Source organism: Balaenoptera physalus (assembly GCF_965194825.1).
Source record: "Balaenoptera physalus genome assembly, chromosome: 13".
Lineage (NCBI taxonomy): Eukaryota > Metazoa > Chordata > Mammalia > Artiodactyla > Balaenopteridae > Balaenoptera > Balaenoptera physalus.
This window is the reverse complement of record NC_138892.1, coordinates 67,378,363-67,390,589: the sequence shown is the minus strand read 5'-3', so window position 1 is coordinate 67,390,589 and position 12,227 is coordinate 67,378,363. Positions and strand designations below refer to the sequence as shown.

General features: G+C 37.5%; 1 protein-coding gene across 6 annotated transcripts in view; it reads right to left on the bottom strand.

Annotated features, from left to right (window-relative positions):
* Window positions 1–2,560: 2,560 nt before the first annotated feature.
* Window positions 2,561–12,227, bottom strand: part of SLC38A4 (solute carrier family 38 member 4) — a 69,063-nt gene continuing 59,396 nt past the window's right edge. For 4 of the 6 annotated variants that reach the window (XM_082421731.1, XM_082421733.1, XM_082421732.1 and 1 more), the window contains 3 exons: window positions 7,335–7,479; window positions 6,337–6,434; window positions 2,561–4,835 (listed from right to left, as the gene is read on the bottom strand). In XM_082421731.1, coding sequence (XP_082277857.1) covers window positions 4,734–4,835; window positions 6,337–6,434; window positions 7,335–7,479 — 345 coding nt within the window. In that variant the 3' untranslated portion in view covers window positions 2,561–4,733. Of the gene's footprint in view, window positions 4,836–6,336; window positions 6,435–7,334; window positions 7,480–7,635; window positions 10,827–12,227 lie in introns of those variants that run through there. The other 2 variants (XM_082421734.1, XM_082421735.1) reach the window with 2 other exon arrangements.

Below are 12,227 nucleotides of genomic sequence, written 5' to 3'. Positions count from 1 at the left end.
GGGCGTCTATTCCCCGCACTGACAGGACGGGGTTAAAGGAGCAGCTGCTTCGGGGGCTCTGGCTCCCTCAGGCCGCGGGGAGGGAGGGGTACAGAGGAGGCGGGGTGAGCCTGCGGCGGCCGAGGCCGGCGTGACGTTGCACCAGCCTGAGGCGGGCAGTGCGTTCTCCCGGGGAACTTGTCCCCGGATCACGGGACCCTGGCAGTGGCGGGCTGCACAGGCTCCCGGGAGGGGCGGTGTGGAGAGTGACCTGTGCTCACACACAGGCTTTTTGGAGGCGGCAGCAGCAGCCCCAGCGTCTCACGCCCGTCTCTGGGGTCCGCGCTGATCGCCGCGGCTCGCGCCTTTCTCTGGAGTTCGTTTAGGCGGCGCTCTGAATCCCCTCTCCTTGCGCGCCGCGAAACAAAGAGGCAAGAAAAAGTCTCTTGCCTCTTCGGCAGCTGCAGACTTTTTCCCGGACTCCCTCCCGGCTAGCTGTGGTGCACTAACCCCTTCAGGCTGTTTTCACGCCGCCAACCCCAGTCCTCTCCCTGCGATCCGACCGAAACCGAAACCCGAGCCTCAGCTCCCAGCCCCGCCCGCCGAGCAGCCAAGCCTCTCGGGCTGGTGAGTGCTGCTCGTTGCCGAGCCTCCGTGCGGGAATCTCTCCGCTTTGCCCTCCGCACCCCTGTGGCTGCGCTCTCCTCCGTGGCTCCGAAGCTTCCCCCCTCTGCCACCCGCAGTCTCTGCCTGCGAAGGGGCTTCCTAGTGCATGGAAATCTTTCCTCCTTCACGGCTCCCTCCCACTGGTGCAGGTGCCGTCCCTATTCTTTTGTCTCTGTTATTTCTTTTTTCTTTTGCCCTTCCCAAGTACGGGGGGAGTTTCTTGCCTTTTTGGAGGTCGGACGTTTTCTGCCAGCGTTCAGTGGGTGTTCTGTAGGAGCAGTTCCACGTGTAGATGTATTTCTACTGTATCTGTGGGAAGGAAGGTGATCTCCGCGTCTTACTCTTCCGCCATCTTCCCGAGGCCCCCTACAGAAGTATTTTTTACTGTTGTGTAGTTATGTGTATTCACCATTGCCTTTGTGATTTCTTCCATTGTGTTTTACTCTCACATGCAGCTATCAAATAGTTTTTCCTAAAATGTCTCCTGGTTATGTTTTGGATTTCATATTGAATTTTTTCATTTTGGTGTGCGGTGTAAAGTTTTTTTTACACTTTTAAAAAAAGTCAGTTTCTTCAACAGTAATAATTAGTAAAAATTTTTTTATTGGGAAAAGACAGTCATGAAGATGCATGCTACAGAAGCAAAGGCTATGCAAACTGGTTCTGCACATGAAGGAAAATGCAGAGAAAATGGCAGAACTTCCAAACTGGTAAATAAGAACCAAATGAAATAATTTCTCATTCCCTCTATATGTGCCTGTAACAAGGTCTGAGAGAACTAATAAAGTTGATTACAAGTAGCCAGAAAGGATTTTTGATGTTCTGGGCTTATCTAGATAGTTCTGGGCCTCCTAATGAAGATTTAAAGTGACTTAGAAAAAGTTATTTTTAATCAAAGCTGTATAAAACAAGAATTAAATTAGCATACATTAAATAAAGCTAACTACAAGGCAAAAATACACCAACAAAAAAAAAAAAAGAGAGAGAGAAAGGAAAGAAGACTCTTACCCTCCAAATTTGAAAATCTAAAAATTAATTATGACAATACCATTCCAATTAATCTTATCCCAGTAAGAGAGGAATTGCAGAACACCTTTAGGAAAATGAGTAAACATGCCATAGACTGGGAAAATATATTTGCAATCTGACAGACGACATGTATTCAGAATACATAAAGAACTCTGACAAATACACAATAAAAAGACAAACAACTTAATTTTAAAAATAAGCAAGAGATTTGAACAGACCCTTTACAAAAGGATAGATGAATGGCTATTAAATACATGAAAAGTGTCCAACACTAGTCATCAGGGAAATGGAAATGAAAATCACAATGAGATAACATTTCACACTTACTTGAAAGGCTCTGCAGTACAAAAGACAATGTCAAATGTTGGCAGGGATGTGGAGCAGCTGGAACTTGTATGTATTACTGGTGAAAATGAAAATAGTGGAACCACCTTGGAGACCTACTTGGAAGTTTCTTAGAAAGTTAAGCATAAACTTAGCATATGACCTCTCAATCCCACTACTAGTCCATTTCTACCCAATCCTCATCACTCCCATGTTGTTTTCCCTTCTCCCAAATCTTCCATGTCTTTATTTTACTATTCTTATCTTCCTTCTAGTCCCTCTTTTTCCATCCCAAATGAATTCTCCCTAATTCACCATAAAGAGTCATTTCTTCCACACTCATTCTAGGATGATATAAAATAAGAATGATTTAGAATTAGCTGTGTATTTTGCCAAAATAAGACGGCAACTATATTTTTGAAAGCTATAAATGTATATGTCAAGAGTAACAATAAAAATGGAACATATACCAAAATAAAAGAGACAATATTTATATTAAAAATGTTTTTTCATGTATAAATAATTCACAGCCTTCAACAATAGAAAGAAAATTACATCACAGTCATTTGAAAAGTTCATTTATTATATACCAATATACACTTTCTGTAATAAAAAAGCCTCCCAATACATTGAACCATCTTATAAATGAAATAAGAAAATAAAGTTTTCATCTGTTTATAAATGGGGCTAAATTAACCAGTACAAGATGCCATATGTATGTCTGCCCTGCAGTCTATGAGATCTATGATCCTGAAAAAGGCCATGAGAAAAAAATGGTGCTTTATTATTTGGCACTGTAGTATTGCTCTTGAATATTTATATAATTACACATGTTGATATTTTCAAGTCAGTCATTTCACATGTAAAGCATTCAAAATATATACAGATTTTACAGTTTTCAATTTTTTGGATCAATCTTTGTTATTTACATTTAAATACATTCAGACCAAACATTTTTTTAACACTCAGAAGTTACCTTTTTTCACTTTCTATTTTGATACACTCTTTAGATGAATGAAAATAGAAATATATCTTAAAAATGCTACTTGGCAAATTTTTTCCAATAATAGTAAGTCAGAAGTTATGATAGTTTCTAGTAATGCTCAATTTCCTTAACAAAGTGCACCATTTTACAGTATTATGACTCTAGAAAATAATACAGAAAACAAATATATATTTACTTAAGGCACATTCCAGCAAAAACTATTGAAATATGATTTAATTTTATCATACTTATATATACCTATATTTCATACTTGGCTGCACTAAAATATACAATAAATGTGCTTGATACTGATTGAGAAAAAAAAAAAGGAGCAAACTCCAAAAATTCTAGGCAATGAATACTAAATTTTAAATCCATTTCATGAAACTATGTTGTAGAAGTGAGCAAGAATAATCATTCGCATCTCTTTGTAGTGTTGGCATTTTTATTTTTATAGAAAATGGCTCAACATTGTATTAAATAGCAAATGAATGTCAGCAAATACCTGTGCAAGCTAAAGTGAATGAAATCCTATTTTAGACCTGCTAAATTAAAAGAACAACCTTAGTATTGATAATTATTTGCAAATAGGGAACTTATTTTCTTCTAGATGATTACGATAATATTGTAAACATTGAAGAAGAGCATTACTGAACTATATAACTCAGATTTCAAATTTAAAATATCCCCAATAAACAGATACATACACATGGATTTTTGAGCCCATCAAATTAATTCCCTACTCCCACCCCCAATAAGATAAATGTTTGACTGTGAAGAGAGAAAACTACACATGTAAAAAATAAAAATCAAATGTACCATACATTAAAATTCTGATGACTACAGAATAAGATTATATACATAAACATATAGCAATCACAGTTTCCTGCACTGAATGTTTATCAAATAAAAATGTATCAAACAATACTGGGTAGTGTAGCTCCACGTGAATCGTGGTCTTCTAAAAATTCTGAATGAGAATGGAAGACGAGAGGGAGGGCATTGTTCAGTGACAAAACTATGACAAGAGGATTGGGAATAACGTTGATAAATGCTTCCAGAACACGCAGTTTAGCTATAAGCATTGTTTTGCTGTTGCTCTATAATTTAAATAAAGCCCCTCTCTATGTTTCGTAAGATGTTTTAACATTTACAAAAGATCTACTGAATGAAGAAGTCACTAATTCAATGTCACAAACAGGATGGGCAAAATATTCCTTTATTGTTGACCATAAGATGTTCTAGCCTGGTGTCTCATGTACCGTACAGAGACAGTTCATAAAACATGCCTTTTGCCTCTGTTATTAAATACACCCAGAGTATTTGGTGCAAGATTGAGGGAAGGCATTAAATGGTAATAGCTTTGCCACCAGGGCATTTTTGTTTGATGTTCTGAGAATACAGGAATTTGGTACTTTTGTGGGGGGAGAAGGTGGGAGGAGAGGGAAGAGGGTATTATCATGCAGCTACCCTTATTCTGCTTGTGCAGAAGCAAAAATACATCATCTCACACTGCTCTAGTAAAACCTGGGTAGAAATGTGCACCACAGATTTTAAACACATAAACAGCCATTTGTGACGAAAATGATGACTTCCTCTTCTGCAGGTGCCTGGTGATATTGCTGGTAAACATCTTTGGACTCTTCCTGTTATTTCCTGTGAATAACATTCCAATCGAGATAACTCAGAAGTCTTTGGGAGCATAATTTGCAACTGTCTCCAACAGGAAAATATAGTATTTTTCCTTGGGTTAGTGATGCTTGGAATTTGGGGGATTGTAAATCCAGTCAATTATAATGAGTGCCATGCTTCCAATCATAAAGATGATTCCAACCACAAGGAAAATTAAAGCCTGTAAGTCAGAGAGAACTTGTCAGGGAACACAGAAACTATACTTCCTTAGTACAGTTTGCTTTTATAAGTTGCTTACTTAAGGCAGCCATCTGATTTGCATATTGAATTGTATTATGCTTATAGCTTAGATGTCCATGCCTAGCAGTTCAATCAATTTAGAACCCTAGCTGGGGAAAGAGGGTGAATACAGTAGTAGAGAGATTTAACCCAAATGTTCAAAATAGAAAAATGGTTAATTGATTTGGTACATCAAAATGATGGAATACCCCGTAATCATTACAAACCAAGCAATAGAAAAAGATTTAATGACCTAGGGAGTGCTCACAATCTTTTAGGTGAAAAGGGTCAGGTTATAAAAGAGTAGTATGTATGATATGATTAAATTGTTTAAAGCAAACAAAAACAAAAGCCTAATATAATGCATGTTTCCTATTCCTTGAAAAAAACTTCGAAGTGTATGTGTGTGTATGTAATTACATATATACACATATATATACATGTACATATAATTACATACAAATATTTCATAATTTTAATGCTAGAAGGAGCCTTATATATTACCACACAGATCAACCTCCTAATTCTACATATGAGGAAAGAGCAGCTAAAGTTTTTATTTCACTAGAAAGGATCTAGGAGATAATTTTACTCACTTTTATATCTGGTCAAACTGAAAATAAAAAGACAAGTAATTTGCCAAGGTCACACTGCTGTAAAAGTCCAAGCAGAATGGACTACATAGAGTGGAAATTATGGGGCAAGATGATGGGGGGAGCTTTTGATACCAAAGTCCCTGAACCATCTGGAGAGGAGAATGATTCCCAGGCAAAATTCAGGGTCAGTCAGTCAGACTCAAGCCTTAATATAAGACTTTATCAAGCAGTCATTGATAATATTTAATACTGGAAAAACAATTATTTCTAGTATATATTTTTGTAGTACTATCATGGGAAAGAAATATATACTCCCCAGGTTAATAAGACTGTAAATGATACTGTAAGAGATTAACTGGAAAACGAATGGTTCTGTTTCTTAGTCCACATCAGGGGACAACAAGGTACTAAGGAGGGGAAAACAGAAGCAACATTTTTTTTTTTTGGCCTTACAAACCTAACGAATATGACCAAAATGTTTAAATTTTTTCATCACACTGCTAGGGAGCCTAATTCCTTTCTGCATAATTTCCTGTGGATAGTGCAGCAATAGCTTGGTGGTGGAAACTGGAATATATGGAAACCTGTGGGCAAGCTCCATTAGCATTTGACAGGTAGGAAGGACTCAGCACAAGACATTTAATATTTGAAGAGAAGAAATCCTGGAATCATCTGAGTGACAGAAATCCATGCCCCCTTTCTCTCCACCAGAGAGTTCCAGCCCATCTTTGATTTTTGATTCTTGTGCATCAATTCATTTTTTGGAACCATGTGCATGCATTTCCTGGTTTACTCTATGTAATCAAAGAGCAAGTTATAATGGGAAACATTGCAAACCTTACTTACCCCGACCTTTTGGGGTGACCTAAGAGGTTCTTTCTTGACAAGTTTAAGATAAAAAACTGCTGGAAGAATGAAAATCAGCATAGTGGCAGAAGAAGCCCCTGAGGAGAGACACCAGACAGGTCAAAGTCTTACTCAGCAGGTCTGACTCAGCAGGGCAGAGACCCAAGGGCATACACTTGAAAGAAACCAAATCTAAAGCGACCCTAATCAAAGCATGAAAAGCTCTATAAGCTCATGGATGCTTATTCAAAGAAGGTATGTTTATAAATAAAATTTAAATGCACCTAACATCGTAGCTGGCTAGTAAGTATACATCACATAAAATAAGCAACAAAAAGGCTGAATGTTACAAATTTATAGGAAATTAGTAATATAAACACATACTAAGAAGGCTGAACTCATCACACACCCTTCCGATCCACTTCTAACTTTTCAAGTTGCCTACACCTGAGTTTTTAAAGTTTTATATTGTTTTTAAAATGTAAGTAAACCCTCAAATCAGCAGAATGGAAAATCAAATATATTACAAGGCCACCCAGTTAAGGGAAATAATATGCTTTACAAAGTCAACCTCCTCTTCCTCCAAAGACATCCTTTAAGGCTCAGCTGATACTCACAGACCTAAGAGGGCATCCTGTAGATAAAATCTATCTTCCTTCCTCTTTCTGATGCAGAGTTAAGACCTAGGTCCAAATCCTGGGTTCACTCCAAGGTATATGACTTGACTTCTATGGGGCTCAGTTGCCTTGTCTGTCAGAAAAGGCAGCTAGACTAGATGACCTATAAAGTAGGTTTTAGCACTAACATTTTCTGATCCTATGTATAACGTCCAGTGTCACCTGGGAGGGAGGGACGGTGACCAGCTGGAGCCCAGCTGGACTACTAGGAATTCTGTGAGCCTGAGATGGGCTGGGCTGCTTGACCTCCCATCACTGGCTCCCTGTCCTCCATTTATGGACAGCTTGAGTTGATTAAATAAAAACCATTCTGAAACTTACCTATGAATCCAAAGATGTATTTTATAGTTGGCACTAGGATGACCAAAACATTATCCAGTGCAATAAGTATGGCTGCAATCAGGAAATGTCTTATCCAGCTGAAGGGTCTTTTGGGAAATAACAGTGTGGTCACTGATGTACGAATCTACAAGAAAGTGCAAAGGCAAGGTCACTGCTTTGTTTTGTTTTTTTTTAATTGAAGTATAGTTAATTTATAATGTTGTGTTAGTTTCAAGAGCATAGCAAAGTGATTCAGTTATACACACACACATATATATATATATATATATATATATATATATATATATATATATATATATATGTTTTTTTAGTTTTTCTCTTTCAGATTCTTTTCCATTACAGGTTATTACAAGATACTGAGTATGGTTCCATGTGTTATATAATAGGTCCTTGTTGGTTAGTTATTTTATATACAGTAATGTGTGTATTTTAATCCCAAACTCCTAATTTATTTCTTTCCCCTTTCTGTCACTGCTTTGTTTTTAACTTTATCTACTATTTCAAATATTCTCATCCCTCTAAAGCATTTTCTTTGTTTTTCCTTTTTCTCCCAGAAAAGATCTTGATGCTGATTTTTTTTCAAATTTTAAAAATTTTAGTAAAGTAAAAATAACATAAAATGTACCATCTTAGCCATTTTTAAATGTACAGTCCAGTGGTATTAAGTACATTCATATTGTTGTGCAAGTTTGATGCTGATTTTTGATGTTTGGGAAAGTGTCATTTTCCTTGATGATCTATCTTGTGCTCACTTTCTCGGCTTTCAGAATTTTTTTCTTGAAAATAATCTCAGTCAGAAAGAGATAAAAGAACAGATAAGATATATAATTCAGAGACACAGTAAAACCCTTGTTGATTTCTAATCATGTCTCATCAGCCTGGATTAAGTATGAAGGGCAAGCACTGAATTTATTTGCATGTGATTGTGAGCAGAATTTTTACAAACCTGGTGTTTCTTAATATTACATTTGATTTACCATTTTTGCCACCTAATATTTTTAAAAATATGATATAGTTTGTGTTTACTCCTTTCTTTTTTCCTCCTTTTACCTCCCCACAAGTATAGATGATAAATGCACAAAAGGCAAAGAACAAGACCTAATAATCTTAACACTCCTCATTTCTACCTTAGTGTCTTGCACGCAGGAGGCACTCAATAAATGTTGACTTAAGTTGAACAGAGCAAAACTTTTCCCTCCCTTTGAGATCCTTGACAGATTTCAGCCCTATTTCAGCAGCTGAAATAAGTAGGGGAAGGGTCAAGAGAGGCTCCAGTTGTAGCACCTGCTCAAGTTACCCTGATGTAACCGGATAAAAAGATCCTTGCGGGTAGAGGGAGGGAGTGCCATTTATGTTTGAACAGCTTAACAAAGTTGGAAATACTCTTATCTTTGGAATCTTTTAGAGGACACTTTTGGACTTAGTGGAATTCGTTTATTGGCTTTTCAATAAGTGAGCACTTGAGTTAAGCTAGAACTTCCCATTTTTAGAAACGCTAGGATTGATTTTCACTTTAAAATTTTGCTTCTGAAGTCTCTTAATGGTGTGGAGATGGGAATTCACTTAAAAGAGAGAAAATGTAAAATATATTTTGAAACACACATATGAATGACAAAAACTTTGAGCTGAATTGTTTACAGTGTCTAATGTGACATTCTCTTCATACCAGTCCAGCAAAAATTAAAGCCATCTGCTTAGGTTTAAAAGGCAATTTCACTTCCAGAATGGCAAAGCCAGATAGTCTCTGGAAACGGTTTGTTTGTAATGGATTTTAAAATTTGGATGACTGAAAATTATGAAACTCACTCTGAAAAGTAGACTGAGGAAAACAAATGGTTTGATTTTGTTTTCCCCAGCAGCTTGGAAATTCTACATTATGTCCTACAATTAGGGCTTATTCAATATTGTCCTAACTTAATAAGCTTAAAATAAGCTTTCTATGGTTCATACATAGTGCTTAAGGATTTATTTGTCTGAAAGTGATAAACTTATAGCATAAACAAGTAGAATACAGGTTATTTTCAGGCAGGGGTCACAGGTATGTGCTTTTCAGCCCTTTGTTGAAATAATGCCTTTAATTCTATAAGCTGAGTTAGAGGCAAACTTATACGTACAGGGCCTCTGAATGTAAATAAATACAGTTTCCTAAGGTCTCATGGCTCTCAGAAAGATGAAGATTTGGCCTAATGATGTAATAGTATAGAAAGTTTACAGGAATAATGGTTGAAGTAAATGGTGAAATCTTGCTCTTCAGAATGAATAAGGAATAACAAAATCCCAAACAGAACTGAAGGCATATAAAGTTGCCAATGCATTCCTAAAATGGGCAACAGGACAAATAGGGAGATGGAAGGCTGCTGATGGTGGTAGTTGGTGGAAAAGAATAGAATGAAACTTGCTAGTCATTCCATGTTAAAACGCTGCCTTGAGGGGTGAGCCTGGGATCGAGAGGTCCCCAGCAGCTCTATTTACCTGTGTCAAGATAGAGGTGACTCTGACTTATTACCCAGAGAGCCTTGCCTTCCGCCCCACTTATCTCAGTGCCCTTTTCTCTCTGACACAAACTGATAAGAACCTGGAAATGTGGGTCAGATGCTGTGCGTGGGGAAGTCCCCAGCCACAGCCCCGTGAATAATTCTAGAAAAGTTCCATGCAGTTCTAGAGAACACATCTGTTATTTCCAGAGACAGCGTTCTGAGCCTGTTAGGAGGTGCTGTGTTCTAAAGTGGGGACTCAGTGTGAAGTCAGAAACGTGGAGGTTGAGTAGAAATTGGGAGCCTTAGTTCTGAACTCGAAAAAAAATCCATTCTGTTGTTGAGAAGTGAACCATACTTCAGTAGGATTGCGTAGGACAAGAGTGTAGGAAATACCTATGCATCACTATTCTATTCCAGTTCATAGCAACATCTGCCATATTTCTAGGCCTATATCTATATTCACTTCAAAACAGGAAGTCTGAAGGCAACATAAGTGAAAAGATTGGTTTTACTAAAATAAAATGAAGAGGAGTAGCCAAAGAATCTGAGACACGATCTCCTTTCTTTTTTTAAGGTGCGGTAGGTAGAATTTGAGTCTGTGTGTTCTTGATAAACCCATTAGGGTTATTGGGCTTTCTGTTTTTCATGGTAATGTGTGCATTTTCTGCATAAAGGGAAGCACAAGCTGAAAATAGCATTATTCGTCCTTGGGAAGGAGGTGCAGTCCCATAATAGACATCCCACTCCATATCACCCCCTCCCACTACTAAGAAAGAAAAAACAGTATTGAGTGGCTTGTGAAAAAGCTAGAGTGTTAATTCTCTTTATTTATTTATTGTTCAATAAACACTTCAAGCACTTACTTTGTGCACTTTCTAAGAAGGACAAAGCTAACCTGTCTGGAGAAAAGAAAGATAATAAATGGAGAGATAAAAGGAAGAAGCAACCACCACCATCAACAACAACAAAACTCTTGTCATCTCTTCTTGGGCTCCTAAGAAAAAGAACCAACATATTTGTTGAAAATAGGAGAATACAAAATAATACCTAAAACTGATAGATTTTAATCCAGATCAAACCTAATCCATATTAGGTTTTATTTGTTTTATTATTTGTATGCGGGGATATCAAAGCAAAGTAAATAAACTTATTAGTCAAGAGTTTTCTTAATTCAAAGAAACTTATCAGGAGAACCATGCTGTTTGACTCAGCATTTGACACATGGAAAATCTTGGTTCTAAACTGTAAGAAACAAACAAATACATCACAACCAACTTCTATCACGTTGGGAGAGAAGTGTCTGAATGTAGCCTTGTGGCACTTGACTGGGACAGGGAGGCTGGACCCACTTTTATGTCATCCATCAAAACCATGGAGGCTTGGTTCAAATAGCCAAGATCCTCACCCAAACTGAAGTTCGTGGCAAATGTCAGCGAGGGGACGAATCTATGCTTTTGCTAAAAAAGGCAGTTCATACACCTCAAGAAAGGGCAAGATTCATTTGGAGACAATTTTTCTTAGCAAACCTTGTTGAGATCATCTTGTGCCAGTCACCATGCACACCACTTACCTCCAGGGGAAAATGTGGACAATTAAACAGATCATCTCAATGTAACATTGTAGGGGTGAGGCAGAATTACATGCAAAATGTTTCATAAATGATAATGTTGAGTTTAAATACATAATGAAGGATAGCAGTTAAGTTAGTTTTCTGAAATTTGGTTCTAATGGTCAATTTTGGTTTTAATGGGCATCAGATGGGAAATGTTTCCAAACTACTATGGGAGACACAACTAATGGGAAATGTGTTGCCATTCCTGATGGTCAGATTTATGCCACTGCCTGATCTGTTATACAGGGGAAGAATTTCTGTGGACGATCTGGATTGTTAATTTCAAAGTGAAATGGTCATCACTAAATGAAAGGCTGACTTTCACTTCCCGTTATCATGACCGCAGCCATCAGTGTCATGCTGTGAGCAATGCATTAGTTCAACTATTACCAACTAGCTGAGTAACGACAGCCAAGTCCATTAATCTCTTGAGACCACGGCTTGAAAGCACTGTATTTAGGGTTTATGAATAAAGCAATACAGAAGCACATAACAGATTTCTTTTACAAAATGCTTTGATTCAACAATGATATGAGTGCCCACTGTATGCCAGAATTTAATCAGTAATATCTTTACACACAAAAAGAAGGGTTCCAGATACTCTTTTCTTGGTGATGCTGTTTGCTAGGAAATTTTACCCTATGGTACCCTTTCTGTCTACAGCTGTCTTCTGCTTTGTCCCCACAATGGAGCTGATTTTAGGCTAAAGATGAGTGCATAACATTTGAAATACTTTCAGATATATGAGAGGCAAGACATTATTTAAAAGTAAACTCTTAGCCG